The sequence below is a fragment of the Mustelus asterias genome, chromosome 1, assembly GCF_964213995.1.
Source record: "Mustelus asterias chromosome 1, sMusAst1.hap1.1, whole genome shotgun sequence".
In the NCBI taxonomy this organism is placed as follows: Eukaryota; Metazoa; Chordata; class Chondrichthyes; order Carcharhiniformes; family Triakidae; genus Mustelus; species Mustelus asterias.
The window spans coordinates 142,485,513-142,505,822 of record NC_135801.1 but is presented as its reverse complement, the minus strand read 5'-3'; the positions used below and the strand labels follow the sequence as shown (position 1 = coordinate 142,505,822).

Below are 20,310 nucleotides of genomic sequence, written 5' to 3'. Positions count from 1 at the left end.
GTGTGCAAGGAGGCCATTCAGCCCATCAAGTCTGCACCGACCACAATCCCACCCAGGCCCTATCCCCATAACCCTTTGCATTTACCCTAGCTAGTCCCTTGATACTAAGGGACAATTTAGCATGGCTAATCCGCACGTCTTTGGACTGTGGGAGGAAACCAAAGCACCCGGAGGAATCCCACGCAGACACCAGGAGAATGTGCAAACACCACATAGACAGTGACCCAAGCCGAGAATTGAACCCGGGTCCTCGGCATTGTGAGGCAGCAACGCTAACCACTGTGCCACCCAATGTGGGAACTTCCTCGAGGGATTTCCCATCTCAGTGGGGCACACCTCCCCCACCCCTCCCCCCGTCAAAATGGGATGCTGGGGAAACAGGAAGTCTGTTAGAATAGAAATTAATTTTCAACGTCATAGTTGCCCTCAATTCCAATAGTTTGAAGTAGAAATGATTTAACTCCCCAGTTTTCACGCTTGCTGTTTCTTGCCTTGCATTGTGAAAGTTCTGCCCATTAAAGAAAAAAATTACACTTGTGTTGTAACATGATAGAAAATCTAATACAATCTGTTCATTTCTTTTGTGTGTTGGACTTGCTATTTCCCTTGAAGTCTTTATAAATCAGCAATGTTGTTGGTAAATGTCCTACTGCTGTACATCCCATCAGTGATTTCTCTCAGTTATATGCAAGAAAAGGATAATGACCCACCACTTTAAAACGGCTAACATATGGGAATACTTGAATTCCTAAGTGAAAAAGACCTAGGTCCACCTTGTTTGCTTTTCAGCATCCTGATAGTCACAGAGAATCACAGAGTCATACAGCACAGAAAGAGATCCTTTGGCCCATCATGTCTGTGCCGGCCATCAAGCACCTACCTATTCCAGTCCCATTTTCCAGCACTTGGTCCGTAGCCTTGTATGCTATTGTGTTTCAAATGCTCATCTAAATGCTTCTTAAATGTTGTGAGGGTTCCCACCTCTACCACCCTTTGAGGCAGTGAGTTCCAGATTCCCACCACCCTCTGGGTGGAAAAAATATCTTTTCTCCAATCCCCCCAAAATCTCCTGCCCATTACTTTAAATCTATACCCCCTAGTTATTGACCCCTCCTACTAAGGGGAAAGCGGAGAAACCCAGCTTCCTCATTGTGCTTCTGGTGGAGATGCATGAGACAGGCAGTCGGAACAAATAGGAAAATATTTATCCTTTTGGAAAAAAGATACCCTTGAGATTGAACATGCTAGTGTGGACGATAAATCATAAGAACATAAGAAATAGGAGTAGGCCATCTAGCACCTCGAGCCTGCCCCGCCATTCAACAAGATCATGGCTGATCTGAAGCGAATCAGTTCCACTTACCCACCTGCTCCCCATAACCCCTAATTCCCTTATCGATCAGAAAACTATCTACCCGTGATTTAAACATATTCAACGAAGAAGCCTCCACCACTTCAATGGTTAAATCAATCGGAATTAGAATTTAGTCAGAATCAATGTACGTCAGATGCCCATGTTTGTGAGCTTGACTACACTGCCTACTGCAGCTCAAGAAAATTCATCTACTGTTACTTTGATAATTCAAAATTAATTGAGACACTTTTTATCTTCCATGATAGAGGATGATATTTGTATTTTACTGTAACCTCGAGGGTGATTCCTATCTTGAAATTTATATTCTATTGGAATAAGAAGTTAGTCTGTGAGCAGGAAATCAAATGTTCAACTGTTATATGCCTGGTATAATTCTTTGCATTTCTAATAGTTTCACTGGTGCAAACAAAGCTTTGTTATCTCTTCCAAAGCAATAGCTCAGAGTTGTCTCGGTTGGCTTTTTTTTTTGGATGTAAGCTGAAATGTCTTAAATCCTTTCTTCAAAAGAGTTTTTCACACCATCGTTCTCATCCCCTGTGATTCAATTTTGTTTCTGTGTAGTTTTAGTCACCATTTCCTCCCCTGACCCCCACCAAGGCAATATGTTGAGTTCTTCCCTGATGTTTGACCATTCTTTGCTATCTTGCCCAACAGCCATTATTTCTGTGCATGCTTTAACAGAGATTATTGGCAGGAATACAACTGTAGACGCACCAAGAGGTGAGACCAAGCCTCACATCCAAGAGCCACTAGATAGCAATCAACCGGAGCCCTGAATACTTCTCTGAGTATTAAGGGAGCAGAATAATGCCAAAAAAACCTTCCTGGCAAATTTCTAAAGGCAGGTTTAGGTTAGATGTCAGGAAGGATTTTTTCAGATAGCCAGAACTAGAAACTTGGGTTATAGGATGCATCGAAGTTATCAGTAGAGTTAAGATTTACTGCCCTGGGTTGTTGTGTATTCAAGTTGGATGGCCAAACTAATACACAATGAGAGCCTAGTATTAGATGCAGGATTCAATGAAGAATGTATAAATAAAGGGTCATGGACATGTGTTCATTAAAACGTTAGAAATGCACTTGTTCTATTTTGGGGTTCTGATGACTTGTACTGATGGCTGAATTACAGTTTGCTGAAGCAACTCCTGCCTGAGCGCTCAAACTTTGTGCATAGGGTTGTCCAGAAATATAATTCAGTATTGATGGATGGTTGTGTGTTTTGGAGAATTGAAGGTGAGCAGGTCACTGCTGTCTTGTGCATCATTCAACAATCTGTTCTCAATTTGTCAGCATGCTAAATGCAAAATTCACCATTTTTCAGTAAGACTTTATGCCTTGTGTTGTGTCTGGAATGTTTGAGCTTTAAATGTCACTATGCTGGACACAATAGCATAGAATCCCCTGCTGCCAATAATATACTGCAGTGTATTATATAGATGGCTTGTGTCAGTAAAGGTGCTCTTCTTGAGTTTCAGTTGCTCTTGCGTGCTTTTTTGTGGCCAGATCAAAGATGAGCAGGTTATTCACCTTACCCTTATCAGAAAGGAATAATTGGCAGAGGAACGGAAGGAGGGAAGCTTTTTAAAAACAACTCTACACATAACTGTATGCTTTGACTGTATAGCACGCAAGAAACAATGCTTTTCACTATGCTGATACATGTGACGATAGTAAATCAAATCAAAAACATTGGTAGTGCTGTATAAATAAACAAATAGACTTTTTAAACAACCTGAAAATGAGACATTTGTAAAAGCTTGGGAGTTTTTTTTTTCAGTGCCAAGACTGAACGATTCAACAACTGATTGTTTCATATTATAAACCCTAAGACATGGATAAATGGTGAGATTTGAAGGATTTTTAAAAAACAAAATTGTTCAACAATCACTGTGTAGCGTCAACAAGAGTATAGCAAGCAAAATTAACTTTAACTACTGCACAATCAGTGACTATTTTCCATAGCCTATTTTATTGACTACACCACAGGTAAGTTAGGTCTTTATGTGCTAAATACAGAGATGGTGATCATTCAAATAATGGTTTTAATCTAAGAGACCAGTGATTGATAGGTTCTATAATATTCTTGGTATTGGCCGACTAATGCGGAATATATAATGAGTCTGGAGAGATCTATAAAACACGAGCTTTATTGGAACACATCTTACTGCTGTGGTTACATCTTCCAAAAGGCAGCAGAATAGAGCAAATCATGTACATGTTGTTGCATCACTTACTGTTATGATATACACAGTACCTGATTGGCATATTAAACAGTTAGAATTAATCCATTACACAACAGGTTTTGGGGGTTAAAATTAAGTAATGTTACTGTCCAACGTGTTCCTGACCCCTGGGGTATGTGAAGTTCCTGAGTTTGATCACTGGTCTCTTTGGTAGCTAAGTGCAGCAGCAGTCATTCTGGCACTAATACAGTTGACCTGAGCACCCTTGAACTAAGGAGCATAAAATCAATCAATCAAGGTTTGTGATCCTGGCAACTTTTCTTACCCTTTGCTCATATGATGTGGAAATGCCGGCGTTGGACTGGAGAAGGCACAGTAAGAAGTCTGACAACACCAGGCGAAAGTCCAACAGGTTTATTTGGTAGCACGAGCTTTCGGAGCGCTGCCCATTCATCACCTAATGAAGGGGCAGCGCTCCGAAAGCTTGTGCTACCAAATAAACCTGTTGGACTTTAACCTGGTGTTGTGAGACTTCTTACTTTGCTCATATGTGTATTGTTTGATAGAAATCAGGTCACAGTTTTGCTGCAATGTCTCCAATTATCAAACCACTTCATTGTTGCTTGACAGCCAAGAAATCACTTTTTAATTATTTCTCTTTTAGTAACCTTGGCAACCCATTTCCTTGCAGTCAGGTCCCAAATCGCAATGAGATAAATGACCAGTTAATTTATTTTTGATGGTGTTAGTTGAGGAATAAATGTTAACCAGGATCACAGAAATCTTGTCTGCTGTTCTTTCAGTGTTAGCATCCCCCAAACAAGCAGCTGGGGCCTAGGTTGAACATCTCATCCAATAAATGTCTCCCCTGAAATGCAGCTCTCCCTAAGTGTTAGCCGAGATTACGTGCTCAGTAATCTAATAACACCCACCTTTTACAGAAACACCTATGAATAACAGCTGTTTGCATAAGTACTAAAGGTATATAGGTGCATGAGTCCATTCCATCGCTGCTTACTTTTCATAATCTTTGAGATCTCTGTATTGATCATAAGACAGGGACACGTGGTCCATCAGGCCACCTTATTCCCTAGAACCTGATCCAGCAATGGGATTGGATTTAGTTGGACCATGAACATGACAATCAAGGAAATTCTACTGAATTTCAGAAATTCTTCCTGATCCTTTACTCTAACATTATCCCATGATCCCAATCAATATTTGGGTATATGCAGTTCCCTAATATCACTACTCTACAATTCTTGCACATCTCTGCAATTTCCCTGCAGACTTGCCCCTCCGTCTGTTTTTGTCTCACTTTCTGGAGGCCTACAGAATACATACACCCAAAAGCAAGATCAAACTCTTTGAGTGATGGCACTTGGCTGAAGAAATTTGAAAACTTCTGTTCAGCAAGATCTAGGGGACCCTGGAGTGGATTTCATCTTCCAGACATTAATTTAATTCCAGCACCACCTAAATGGCAGCAGCATAGATACCATAGAGCAGGCTAAGCAGCCAACCACATTGAAGAATTCCCCAGGACTGTAAACCAGCAAGTAGAAATCACTGATCTAATTATTTTAGGGGGCAAATTAAAGATTCGGGACATTTGCAATGGGATTAAGGTAGAAGCTGAAGTATCGTAAACTTCAAAAACATTCTTCTTTTTATCAAGGGGAAATCTGATATTCGCAAATATAAAATTTTTAAGACCAAAGAAGTTGCTTGGAAGTATTTTGCAATTTAGTGTACCATTGAAAATCCCAATTAGAACCCATTTCGAAAAGGTGTAACCTTGAAGAGTTTTATGGTGAAACGAGCACCATAAAAAATGGAAGTTCATGTGAAATGAAGTGATTTATAAGAATTTAATTTGATGACTTCAACAATGCACCCTGCAGAGAAACGAGCAATCACTGACAGCAGCTTATGGATCTTCATATTCAACTATGCATGTGCGCAATCAAATGTTAGTCTCACAGTCATGAAAACAAATTCTGGCAGTATCCTGTCATTCCAACCAGAAGACCCTGCCACTATTTTAAAATGCAGCGACTGTTGTGTTTGTCAATATCTTGCATATGTTAACACCCCACAAGCACCAATGACCAGTTAATCGATGTTTTGGCAATGGATGGATAAGGGCAGTAAACTGAGCATGATACCAAGAGTTGTAAATAAAGGATAAAGCCTGCAAAGATGAACCAATGCCTCAGTATTTCATTGAGGGATCAGATTAGTATTTGTACGTAATGTGGGGCTTGAATCCATCACCATCCAAGTCTTAAAACAGAAGTACCACTCAACCAAGGGGAAGTGGAAAGGAATGGTTAATTGTATAGTGGAGGAACAGAATTGGAACTAAAATAAATTACATTGCAATTGAGGAGCAAATTGAAATATCTAAAATAAACTTGATCTGGCCCTGCGAGATTTGCTTCCAACTCCCTGCCATAGTGCAGTAGCTCTGACAGCCACTAAGCTTTCAGATATATTAAGTTGAAGAAAAATATGATTGCACCTTTTTCATATATTGCACACAAGTTAAAACTGTTTAATCACCTTTAGTCGCATTCAGGTATTCCCAGATTTGCATTCAATTAATGAAAACGGGCTTTCACTTTTTTTTTGCTCACCATCTTGATGTTCAGAGAATTAGAGAGGTTGCAGAGTCTATTGCAAATCATTACTAAAGGAAGAATATTTTAAAATATATGTTTGGCCATTCATAAAGCAGAAGTTGCTGTTAAATTTGAATCAATGGTTCATACTGGTTGATCAATAACAAAGGGGTAGAAATTCAGGATTATCACTAGATGTATGGCAAGGATGGTTAGGATTAGTTTCTTGTACAAGTATTATTTTCAAGGAATGATCATTGAAGCTGAGTTAATCTGAGCAATTAGGAATGAGATGAATGTGTGAACATATTACAGAAAATGGAATTGCAGTGGATTTGATGGGCTGAATAGCTGCTTTCTGTACTAAAACGTCTCCTGAGAGTTTTCAGCTTCAAGCTGCTGTAATTTTAGACTCGTGCATGAAGAGACATAAGCATGATATTGGCATTGCTGTCGGAAAGATTGTCCAAATGTTTGATGAAATTGCGAATTTTGTGTGCCTACCTAACCGTGTCAATTAGTTTTCTTTCAGAAGTTCTATAACTGATGCCAGCAAGGGTTAGAGTGAAGTGTTGAATCTAGGTGGGCAATCCACATGTACTGTACCATACTGTGCAGTAGAATGAAATTATTTTTTGTCTGCCTACATTAAAAAATATATAGAGGATTATTCAGTTCTCTATTGTGAACAAAGCAAACTGCGCAAAATATTTGTACTGAATGATTTCTGTGCTTAAACTTCCCCAGCTGTCTTGCCAAGTGTTCATTTAATGTGTTTTATAACTCTAATTTTTGATCTGTACCCGTAAGATTAGTGGCTTGCATGTGGAATATTCAGTACAAGTAACACATTGTGGTAAGCCAACACATGCTGTGCTCTGGGTCTTAAATGATCTTTTGTACAGCAATATTTTGTGATTGGATCCTGTGTTTTGTTTACCAACTTTCTAGTTTTCTTCTCTCCTGAAGGTGCTTGCCTTGACTTGTAGGAGTCAAATTGTCATGCCAAGAAGAAATGAGAGAAAAATATATTATATATATATTTGTATCATCCTAGCTACTTTATAAAGTTATTTTGTTTAAATATAATGGGCAAAGGCTTTACACTGACTGAGGCCATAACTGGCTTCGATTCTCACAAAATGAATTTCTAGTCTTCAGAAAACCACAGCAATCTCCAAAAAGGCGCTAATGCCCCTATGACTGCAGAAATCAAATTCCAAGGAAATCCACAAAGACATTTTGTATTTCTCAGGCAGGCTCTGGCTAAGGGAGAAGATCCATCTGCAAGGGCAAAGGACCACAAAATCTCTATTAAACTCATTCATGGATGAAACATTTAACCATCTCCAGAATCCAGATGGAATATACATCCTTTGTCCAAACCCAAGGGGGAGAAGTCGGAGTTGTCACATGACGCATCCGCCCCACTCCAAGTTGCTAGAATCTGTAATATTGCTTTGTGAAGCTATAAGGGGGAATCTGCCAGCTACCTATACAGCAGAACTAGAGCTCTGTCCAGGTTTAAGTTTTGTGGATCTCATCTACTCTGTTTCTGCTGGAATGTCTGAATTTCTGCAGTGCCTTCTACAAGATTAGAACAAAGAACAGTACAGCACAGGAGCAGGCCCTTCGGCCCTCCAAGCCTGCGCCGATCATGATGCCTGCCTAAACTAAAACCGTATCCGCTTATGGAGTCCGTATTCTTCCATTCCCTTCCTATTCATGTATTCGTCCAGTTGCCCCTTAAATGCCGCTATCGTACCTACTCCCATCACCTCTCCGGGCAGCACATTCCAGACATTCACCATCCTCTATGTTTAAAAAAAACTTGCCTCGCACATCTCCTCCAAACTTTTCCCCACGTACCTTAAACCTATGTTCCCTAGTACTTGACTTTTCTACCTTGGGAAAGAGAATCTGACTATCCACTCTGTGCATGCCACTCATAATCTTGTAAATCTCTTATCGGGTCACTCTCAACCTCCGTCGTTCCAGTGAGAACAAACTCTCCTCATAGCTAATGCCCTCCAGACCAGACAACATCCTGGTAAACCTCTTCTGTGCCCTCTCCAAAGCATTCACTAATTCATCTCCCATTATGGAAACCAGTGCCACTAGAAAAATGCATCATCCCAAATCAGCTTCAACCTTCTCGCCTCATCATATATTATTGGACTTTTGATTCTGGACTCGCGTGGAAACAATAAACCTTATTTTGTCTGAGGTTGTTACCCTATACCTTTTTGTTTTCTTTCCTTTATCCCTCTTTTAGTGTACAAATACACTGGGGGTTACAAAGCAAAAGCCTCTTGCATGTCTAAAAATAAAAGAGCCCCTTGATTTTATCCCTATCTCCAGTTTGTGTGGGGTTATTGACAGATTGGATTACTCTCAAACTAAGAAGTTGGGAAGATCGAGGGGAGGAGGGGAGGGGGACATCTTTCTGTTCACACATGAGTGACGAGAGGAGAAATCAGGGCGGTTTGAAATTTAACCACCCCCCCTCCCCCCATCCGTCTGTCCTTGGCAAGGGGTACCAGCAATGCTCTGGTACTCTGAACCATTCATGTACAGCAGCTGAGCTTGACTCCAGCTCACCCAAGATCAGCACACATTTCTAGAAGTCACTGGAAAAGTTTAAGAGCATAAACTTAAATAGCTTCATGTTTTCCTGTCCCCTTGGCCCATATGCACCAAAACCAAATGCAATATTTCAACTGTTGCCTTTGATTAGATGAGATCATTTTAGGATGGAGGCACAGAGACTTCCCATGCATCTCATTGCATAAAATACAAATTATATTTATCAAATTTTAACTTTCTAAGATGTGGGCAACACTGACGAAGCTGCATTTATTATCTACCCCAGTTACCCCTGATAAGGAAGCGGTGAGTCATGTAGAACTGCTACATTACTTGCAGTGATGATTTCCTACAAAGGTATTAAAAATAGAATTTACATTTATGTTGTACCTTTTGCAGCTTCAGGATGTCATAGCGTGCTTCACAGCCAGTGAAATCCTTCTGAAATGTGTTGTTTTGTAGGTGAAAGTAGCAGCCAATTTGCATATAATGAAACCCTGCTGGAGTAAATGAATTGAATGGCCAAATCATTTCCTTTTGGTGGTGTTGATTGAACTATAAATGTTCGCACAGAGACCAGGAGAATGCCCTGCACTTGGTATCCTGGAATAGGATCTTATTGCCCATTTGGGAGAATAGACATGGCTTTGTTTTAACATCTCATTTCAAAACGAGTTGCTCTGTTATTACCAAATTAACATGCTGATTTTTCTAGAGTGGGGCTTGATTCCACAACCTATGCTACCAACTTAGTGATGGTGAGGTAGTCCAGGGTTTTAGCCCAGTGACAGTAGAGGAATGGCAAGAAATTCAGAATGATTTGTGATGTGGAGAAGAAGTCCAAGGTGATGCAACCACAATTTTGCTACCTTCACCCTTGGTAGTAGAGATGCACCAAACTGACACTGCCCTAACGTGTCCACTTCGAACCATCACTGGGTCACAGACTAAGCTTGATTTGTGTATTGTTTCCTCCTCATCCACTTCTTGTGACTGAGACATGTTTCTTAAGATTTGATTGAGGCTGTTGTCCTTGCCTTCACTCAATACTCTGCCCTTCTTGTTGTCCATAACCTCTTCAGTCTAATTAAGCCACCCCTCACTCCATTCCTCCAGTTCTGTATTCTGGCAATTAACAGCTACGTCCTCAGCTACCGAGTAAGCCTCCTCCTCTCAGACTGTCTTTAAAACCCAAGTTTCTTGCTCAAGCTTGACATTTATTTTAATCTGATTACACCTTTTCTGAAGTTACTTTATTTTTCTCCCTTTTGAAGAGTTACATAAATGCAAGTTGTTGTAGAGATCAGGAAAAGGGGAGATGCTGTCAAAGTGAACTTGGAGAGTTGCTGTAGTGCTTCCAACAGTTTCATTGTGAAGGGAGTTATGAATTTACTTGAGCACTTGGTTTTTGGTGCAGCTCAATGTTGGGCTGATAACTGCACTGCATCCTCAATATATACTTGTTTTCATGAAAAAAAAAGTTTTATACCAGTCAAGGGTTCCTAATAACCATTATGTAATATTGATAACTTTTTGAAGCTGGAATTCCTATTTTATTAGGACTCGGTGTTTTGAATTCAAGACTTCCTCAAAAAAACTAAATATTTCAGTTTGGTATCCTAACTTGTTCTGTGGGCTTTGTTCATGTACAATTGTCAATTGTGGATACAGCTGAACTTCAAATATGTATTTTAAAAACTTTTTGTACAATTTGTTCACGGAATGCGAGCGTCGCTGTCAAGGCCAGCATTTATTGTCCATTGCCAATTGTTCTTGAGAAGCCGATGGTGAGCTGCTGCCTTGAGCCACTGCAGTCCATGTGGCAAAGCTGCACTCATGTTGGGAGGGAAGTTCCAGGGTTTTGTCTCAGCAATGGTAAAGGAACAGTGCTAAAGATCAAAATCAGGATGGTTTGTGGCTTAGTGGGGAACTTCCAGCTATGTCTGCTGCCTTTGTTGTCCTCCGAGGTTTTAGATACCATTTGGAAAGTGCTGTTGGAGGGGGCTTGTTGAAACACTGCATAAAATGAGAACAGCATTAGAGATGCATGGGATGTGTGTGTAAATCTATGTTAAATCAAAAACAAGCTTCTCCTCCTTCTTGATTTGTGACCGCAATGATGGCTTAAATTCCAAATAGCTTAATTTAAACTTCCTGTAAAACAAATGTTCTCTGCAGTTTTTAAAATCACAAGGCGTTTGGTCGCATTTTAGATATACATTTTTGAGTGGTCAGCCACTAATTTACTGCGGACCCCTACATTTCACTGCAGGCCATATGGGAATATGGAGTGAATTTAGATAATACAGATGAGATTATAAAGTTGTAGTTAAAAACATTGGCCAGAATGTGACAACCGTTCATGCCAAATTTTCCAACCTCGCCACAGCAGGAACGTGGCATGAATGGCGGTAAGATCGGGCACCTTGTCTATGATTCAGCTTTCTGATACAATTCGGCCATCAGCCTGACCCAGATTGGAATTCTGATTTCAAAAGCAAAAAGGCCAATGTCTAATCCCTTGCTTTCACTAACTAGATTTTTGCAATTTTTAATTGCTTAAAAAAAACTATTCTGGCCTGAATGGATAGATTGTAAAAATATCAACCTTTGTGATACTGGGAAGCAGTTTTCATTTTGCCGAAAGTAATTTTGTCCTGTGGGTTGATATTTTTGGCTCTATGTATAAATAGTCATATTTTGTAAAACAGTGGTGTTAGGCAGCTGGACCTAACCAAACTCATTATATGTGGCACTAAATAATAAAGAAAATTAAATGGATTTAATACCCAGTGAGAATAAATTGACCATAAAGAAAACAATTCACAAATTGAGATCAGATTTTTAAATGCACCACCAAATTAAATGAAGATGCTTCAGCTTGTTTCATGTTAATCATTAAGGCAAATTAAAATGGGAACAAAATGTAGTTGGGTTATTGCTGCAGAAAGAAAAATCAGCAGGGATGTGAACCTAGTTACCATCCTTTTAAATGTATTCAAATATTCAAAATCGGCTTCACACCGTATCTTCCAGAACATCATGGGAGTGATTATCCCGATCCCCTGCACCACAGAGGGCCAGGAAACATCAGCGGGGGGTGCTGTAACGGAATTTGCGACCCGCATCCAGCCAATCGCAACTTTCCCGGGCCATTTTTATGGCATAATCAGCCTTTGCCAGAAAACAGCATGAGGAAGAAGGAACTGAAGGCACTGTTGCTAAGTTTGCAGATGATACAAAGATATGTAGAGGGACAGATTGTATTGAGGAAGCAGGGGGGCTGCAGAAGGACTTGGACAGGCTAGGAGAATGGGCAAAGAAGAGGCAGATGGAATACAATGTGGAAAAGTGTGAGGTTATGCACTTTGGAAGGAGGAATGGAGGCATAGACTATTTTCTAAATGGGGAAATGCTTAGGAAATCAGAAACACAAAGGGATTTGGGAGTCCTTGTCCAATATTCATTTGAGGTTAACGTGCAGGTTCAGTCGGCAGTTAGGAAGGCAAATGTTATGTTAGCATTCATGTTGGGAGGGCGAGAATATAAGAGCAGGGACGTACTTCTGAGGCTGCATAAGGCTCTGGTCAGACCCCATTTAGAGTATTGTGAGCAGTTTTGGGCCCCATATCTAAGAAAGGATGTGCTGGCCTTGGAAAGAGTCCAGAGGAGGTTCTCAAGAATGATCCCTGGAATGAAGAGCTTGTCATATGAGGAATGGTTGAGGACTCTGGGTCTGTACTCGTTGGAGTTTAGAAGGATGAGGGGGGATCTTATTGAAATTTACTGCGAGGCCTAGATAGAAAAGATGTTTCCACTCGTAGGAAAGACTAGAACCAGAGGGCACAACCTCAGGCTAAAGGGACGATTCTTTAAAACAGAGATGAGGAAGAATTTCTTCAATCAGAGTGGTGAATCTGTGGAACTCTTTGCCGCAGAAGGCTGTGGAGGCCAGGTCATTGAGTGTCTTTAAGACAGAGATAGATAGGTTCTTGATTAATAAGGGGATCAGGGGTTATGGGGATGAGAAAAATATCAGCTATGATTGAGAGCAGACTCGATGGGCCGAGTGTCCTAATTCTGCTCCTATGTTTTATGGATGCTGATTACCATATTTAAATCACCATTACCATATTTAAATTGCTATTTCAATGTCATTAGAGAGCCTGTGATAGTATGGTCCAGGAAAGGTTCCCACCAGCGGGGATTAAAGTTAAAGACGTGATGGCCTCGCTGGTGGGAGCAGAGACCATTGAGGCTTCCCCCACCTCCCCCGGAGGGGTGATGGTGTGAGGGTGGGAGGGGCAGTGTGTGTGCAGGGAGGAGGTCGGCTATCAGGAAACTGGTGATTGGGGGAAGGGGGGGGTGGGGGTGGAGGGTCAGTGTTCACGTGCCTATCTCTCCATGGACTGTGCACAGTGGCCTGCTCAGCGTGCTAATGCCTGCCTCACTGGTGGGATTAGGCCATGCCTCTCCCCTTATTGGCGTGAATCCCCCAGCAGACTCTGTGATGCATAGGGTGCCGGAAATTCACCTGACAAGTACGCCCAAAAAAAACAGGCAGGAAAATCTCTCTTCCGCTGCCCCCTCCTCCCACCCCACCCACTTTAAAATGGCGAAGCGCGTCTGTTTTCAGTCTGAACCTCACATTCTGGGCAGAATTTTCCCAAAAAATGTCAATGAGTTTCAAATGGACACTGGGAATCGTGTTTGAATGATGCACATGTAAAAATCAAAGCTTGTCAAATCTTAGTTTTTACTTGGATTTGTTACTCTTGTGGCTTTTCTTGCTGATAGCGTGACTGTTTTTGTGTGTGTACCCCCTGGCCTTCATGATCCAAATTATTTTCTCCCTACAAAGGCAAAATGGTATGGATTCTTGAAATCTGAAACATAAACAGGAAATGCTGAACATCTCCAGCAGGTCTGGCAGCATCTACAGAGAGAGATCCACAGATGTGGCCAGACCTCCTGAGTATTTCCCACTTAGCCATGCCTTTCCCAGAGAACTTTCCTTCTGGTGACCCTTCTTTGTAATGACAATACACAAGCTGAATCTTTTAAAGTAGATTAATACTTAGTGCACATATTCATTGTTACACAGATTTGTGTCTTTCTCAATGCTGAATGTCACCTATTAGCTACAAAACAGCTAGAGCTGCATTTTTAAATTTACTGTCGGGGTTCAGAAAATATATAGTCTGCATGTACTTGCAAACCATGCTCACAAAGTGATAGTAAAGAGCAGTCGTACAATAGTGTGGCAACTTCAACAGCTGTAATACTCTCCAGACATGACAAACCGTTTCTCCACATCCTATCTGCCCCAAATCAAATTGTAGATCTCAACAATTCTGTAGAATGCATTCTGAAACTCCACCTATGGAGGGACTGGAGTTCAGGCTGCTGCCACACCACACAAACACAGTAAATCAGTGTCAGGGCGTGGGTGTTAGGCAAGCAGAGATGCTGTGTCTCTGCCCCAGTTGACACCTACCCCACCACCACTACCCCTTACTCTGGCCACCTTTCACTGACCAGACACAAATTGGCCTGGGTCCTGCCACCTTGCCCCACTCCCCTCTGCTCTTTTTTTGTTTGCTTCTCCCTCCCTAACTAGTCATCACCCTGCCCTGCTTTATCTTGTTTCAACTGGTGGTTCAGCGGAGCAGGGATTCAGACAATCTGGCACGGTGGTATAGTGGTTAGCATCGCTGTCTCACAGCACTAGGGACCTGAGTTCGATTCCAGGCTTGGGGTCACTGTCTGTGCGGACTCTGCACGTTCTCCCTGTGTCTGTGCAGGTTTCCTCCGGGTGCTCTGGTTTCCTCCCGCTGTCAAAAAGACATGCTGGTTAGGTGATTTGGCCGTGCTAAATTCTCCCTCAGTGTACCCGAACAGGTGCCGCAATATGGCGACTAGGGAAATTTCACAGTTGCTTCATCAAAGGTTGTGGGAGAAAAAGCAGGATTGGGCTATTGAGTTGGATGATCAGCCATGATCATAATGAGTGGCGGAGCAGGCTCGAAGGGCCAAATAGCCTCTTCCTGCTCCTATCTTCTATGTTTCTTTTCCAGTGTTAATGTAAGCCTACTTGTGAACTAATAAATAAACTTTATTTATTAAATAAATAGCCGATTGGATAGGTAACTGGCTGTCTGATCGAAGACAGAGGGTGATGGTGGATGGAAAATTTTCGGATTGGAGGCAGGTTGCTAGCGGAGTGCCACAGGGATCAGTGCTTGGTCCTCTGCTCTTTGTGATTTTTATTAATGACTTAGAGGAGGGGGCTGAAGGGTGGATCAGTAAATTTGCTGATGACACCAAGATTGGCAGAGTAGCGGATGAGGTGGAGGGCTGTTGTAGGCTGCAAAGAGACATAGATAGGATGCAAAGCTGGGCTGAAAAATGGCAAATGGAGTTTAACCCTGATAAATATGAGGTGATTCATTTTGGTAAGACTAATTTAAATGTGGATTACAGGGTCAAAGGTAGGGTTCTGAAGACTGTGGAGGAACAGAGAGATCTTGGGGTCCATATCCACAGATCTCTAAAGGTTGCCACTCAAGTGGATAGAGCTGTGAAGAAAGCCTATAGTGTGTTAGCTTTTATTAACAGGGGGTTGGAGTTTAAGAGCCGTGGGGTTATGCTGCAACTGTACAGGAACTTGGTGAGACCACATTTGGAATATTGTGTGCAGTTCTGGTCACCTCACTATAAGAAGGATATGGAAGCGCTGGAAAGAGTGCAGAGGAGATTTACCAGGATGCTGCCTGGTTTGGAGGGTAGGTCTTATGAGGAAAGGTTGAGGGAGCTAGGGCTGTTCTCTCTGGAGCGGAGGAGGCTGAGGGGAGACTTAATAGAGGTTTATAAAATGATGAAGGGGATAGATAGAGTGAACGTTCAAAGACTATTTCCTCGGGTGGATGGAGCTATTACAAGGGGGCATAACTATAGGGTTCATGGTGGGAGATATAGGAAGGATATCAGAGGTAGGTTCTTTACGCAGAGAGTGGTTGGGGTGTGGAATGGACTGCCTGCAGTGATAGTGGAGTCAGACACTTTAGGAACATTTAAGCGGTTATTGGATAGGCACATGGAGCACACCAGGATGATAGGGAGTGGGATAGCTTGATCTTGGTTTCAGATAAAGCTCGGCACAACATCGTGGGCCGAAGGGCCTGTTCTGTGCTGTACTGTTCTATGTTCTAAATGTAGAGGTTCTCGTCTTGATTCATAGAAATATGACTTGGTCTGTTGTGACCCATGTGACATCTTTTTCCTGCAGCCTGACAATCGCAAGCGAATGTAGACCAGCTTGCAAGAGTGAGGAGAATCCAGAAGAATAGCTCAGGAGAATAATTAATTTGTTATATCTTGGAAGAGGGAGGAACGGTGGCCCAGGCTCCAGATTCTGGCGACAAGGGTTCAAATCCCACCACAGTATCAATTTAATGTTGAATTAATAATCTGAAATTGAAAAGCTAGCCATTGGTAATGGTGACCATGAAATCATTGTCGATTCGTGTAAAAGATCTATCATATTCATTAATTTGTCCTTCCTTCTGTGGAAGGAAATCTGTTGTTCTTACCTGGTCAGGCCTATATGTGACACTAAACCCACAGGAATGTAGTTGACTCTTAACTGTCCTCTGAAATGGTGTGGGAAGCCACTCGGTTCAAGGGCAATTGGGAATGGATAACAAGAGCTGGCCTTGCTAGCTATGCCCACATCCAGTGAAGGAATAATTTGAGAAAGAAAATGGAAGGGAATTGAGTGATCAGTTGTGGTGTGAATATAGGTTTGAAACCTCTCAAAGAGGATCCAGTAGATTCAATTCACTCACCTTTTAAAAAATATTTCTTCTTCTTGAAGTATTTTAAAATCTATTTTGGCGTCGTTCTCTCTCTTCTCCACCCCCCCCCCCCCCCCCAATCCTCCATCCTTTCACAGTTACCCACAATTGATAGAGGAGGAGTAAGCTCTAATTATTTTAAAGCATTTCAATTGTGCTTATTTTCTTCACAGCTGTTTTGGGAGAAACGACTGCAAGGATTGAGTGCCTGTGACATAGCCGAGCAGATCATTAAATCAATGGAACTTCCGAAAGGATTACAAGGTATGTTCCACTGGTGTGGTAATCAAATAATGGGATAAAGCAATGCAAGTAAACAGTTGTCCAGCATTGCCTAATACTTTCATGCATAGATCTTATCCACGCTTTCCAGTTTTTAATGAATTCTTACCAACCTTTACAAACTCTTAGTTGCTGTCACTGTTTTACATTCCTTGTGTCCAATACAGATTTGGTTTTAAAATTGTACTATGACGATATACCTATAAATCTTGATTTGAGACATCAAGTAGTTGAGTTTTTAAAATTTGAAACAATTTCTAAGGGAATTCCTCTCGGGCACTGAAGTTGTGAAATTGAGCTGAAGTGGAAGCTATTTTCTGCTTAGTTGGCAGTAAATTGCTTTTTTCCTGCATCTTCTGAAAGTAGTTAATCTGAGCATATGTTCCTAGAAGTGCAGACAACTTGAGCAAACATAGTGAGCAGTGGGAGGCAGTAACAGTCGGAAACATCGCAGGCAAACCTAATTCCCTGTTCAAGGGTCAGCAATTGTTTGTGGGAGTGGTTTATAGGCCCCCTAACAGTGGTATACCGTTGGGCAGAACATTAAGCAAGAAATCATTGGAGCTTATACCAAAGAATGTAATAGTTGTGGCAGACTTTAATTTCTTTTGTAGACTGGACGTAACAAATGGGCAAGAGCAGTCTGGAAGATGAGTTTGTAGAATGCTTTTGTGACCCATTTCTTGGAGCAGTACATTATAAAATCAACTATTGAGGAAGCTATTTTAGACCTAGTATTGTGCAATAAAGCATGATTAATTGGTAATCTCATTGTAGAGGATCGACTGGGCAAAGTCATCATAGTACAACTGAATTCCATAATAAATTTGAAAGCAACAGACTGTCATCCTATACAAAGAAACTTAACCTTCAGCAAACCAAATTGCATAGGTATGTGGGGCAAGCTGGCTAGGATTAATTGGGTAAATAGACTTAAAGGTATGGCAATAAATAAGCAGTGGGGAAACATTTAAAGAAACAATTCAAAATGTTCAACTAAAAATAAATTCTAAAAATAAATGGCAAGGAAGATCCACCTATGGCTTACTAAAGATGTTAAGGGCAGTATTAGATTAAAAGAAGAGGTTTTTATTATTGTAAAGGATAGCCGGAACCTGAGGATTTGGAGCATTTAAGAAACTAGCAAAGGGCCACCAAAAAGATGATTGAAAGGAAAACAAATAGAATGGGAATGAATTATCCAGGAGTCTAAAAACAGATTGTAAGGATTTTTTACAAATATACATAAAGGAGAGTAACTAAAGTTGATGCCTTAGAAGCAGAGACAGGAGAAATTATTATGGGGAGTGAGAAAATGGCAGAGATCTTGAATGCCTAACTTCAAAGTAGAAGAGAGAAAAAGAGTAGAATAGAGGGTAACCAAGGAATTAATAAGAATGAGGATCTTGAGCTAATTAATATTAACTCCGAAGATGTATTGGATAAATTGAAGGGACTAAAATCTCCAAGATCTGATGGCCTCCATTCTAGCATTCTAAAAGAGGTAGCTGCAGACGTAGAAACATAGAAGATAGGAGCAGGAGGAGGCCATTTGGCCCTTCGAGCCTGCTCCGCCATTCATTACCATCATGGGTGATCATCCAACTCAATAGTCTAATCCTGCCTTTTCCCCATAACCTTTGATCCCATTCACCCCAAGTGGCGGCATGGTAGCACAGTGGTTAGCACTGCTGCTTCACAGCTCCAGGGACCTGGGTTCGATTCCCGGCTTGGGTCACTGTCTGTGTGGAGTTTGCACATTCTCCTTGTGTCTGCGTGGGTTTCCTCCGGGTGCTCCAGTTTCCTCCCACAGTCCAAAGATGTGCTGGTTAGGTTGATTGGCCATGCTAAAATTGCCCCTTAGTGTCCTGAGATGCGTAGGTTAGAGGGATTAGTGGGTAAAATATGTAGGGATGTGGGGGTAGGGCCTGGGTGGGATTGTGGTCGGTGCAGACTTGATGGGTCGAATGGCCTCTTTCTGTACTGTAGGCTTTCTATGATTCTTTCTATGATATATCCAGCCGCCTCTTTAATATATTCAATGTTTTGGCATCAACTACTTCCTGTGGTAATGAATTCCACAGGCTCACCACTCTTTGGGTGAAGAAATGTCTCCTCGCCTCTATCCTAAATGGTCTACCCTGAATCCTCAGACTGTGACCCCTGGTTCTGGACTCCCCCACCATTAGGAATATCCTCCCTGCATCTACCCTGTCTAGTCCTGTGAGAATTTTATAAGTCTCTATGAGATCCTCCCCCCATTCATCTGAACTCCAGCGAAAACAATCCTAACTCAGTCAATCTCTCTTCATACTTCAGTCCAGCCATCCCTGGAATCAGCCTGGTAAACCTTCACTGCACTGCCTCGAGAGCAAGAACATCCTTCCTCAGGAAAGGAGACCAAAACTGCACACGATACTCAAGGTGTGGCCTCACCAAGGCCTGTATAATTGTAACAACATATCCCTGCTCCTGTACTCCACTCTCGCAATGAAGGCCAACATGCCATTTGCCTTCTTTACCACCTGCTGCACCTGCATGCTTATCTTCAGTGACTGGTGTACAAGGACACAAAGGTCCCACTGGTTATGATTTTCCAAAATTCCTTAGATTTTGGAATGTTTCCAGCGAATTGGAAGTTCGAAATGTAGCACTGCTATTCAAGAAAGGGGGGAAAGAGGAACAGTCCATACAGTTTGATAACAGTCATTGAGAAAATGTTGGAATCAATTATGAAAGAAGTGTTAACATTGCACTTAGAAAAGCACAATATGATCAAAGTCAACAAGGAATTGTGTTTGACAAATTTATTAGTTTTTTTTGAGATTGTAGCCAGTAGGGTAGATAAAGGGGAACCGTAGATGTGGTATACTTGGATTTCCAAAAGATATTTGATAAGGTGCTGCATGAAAATAATGTCAATGCAAAAAATAAGGATTCATGGAGTCGAGGTAATATATTAGCATGGATAAAGGATTAAGGCACTGGAAGAAAAGAATATCTGGAGCATTTTCAACTAGGCAGGCTGTAACTAAAAGAGTGCTGGGGTCTTAGCTATTTACCTATATCTATATTAATGACTTGGATAAAGAGACAGAGTAATATATCTAAATTTTCTGATAAGACAGAGCTAGGTGGGAATATAAGCTGTGAAGAGAACATAGAGACTGCGGAGACATATGGGTAGGTTAAGTAAGTAGACAATGTGGCAGGTGGAGCATAATGTGAGGAAGTGAGAGATTATTCAATTGGGTAGTAAGAGTAGAAAATCAGAATATTTTTAAAAATCTTGTGTGCTCAGAAGTACATGGTGTATTTGTATAAGGTATACAGGTAGGCAAATGTTTAGGAAGGCAAATGTCGTGTTGGCCTTCATTGCTTGAGAATGCACGTACAAGAACCAA

At 41.4% G+C, this 20,310-nt stretch overlaps 1 protein-coding gene across 1 annotated transcript in view; it reads left to right on the top strand.

The window, feature by feature from the left end:
* The window catches only part of LOC144498467 (methyl-CpG-binding domain protein 2-like), a 111,731-nt gene that overhangs the window by 57,235 nt on the left and 34,186 nt on the right, over positions 1 to 20,310 (top strand). The window contains exon 4 of the mRNA XM_078219633.1: positions 16,798 to 16,888. Within this exon, the coding sequence (XP_078075759.1) occupies positions 16,798 to 16,888 (91 nt within the window). The remainder of the gene's footprint in view (positions 1 to 16,797; positions 16,889 to 20,310) is intronic.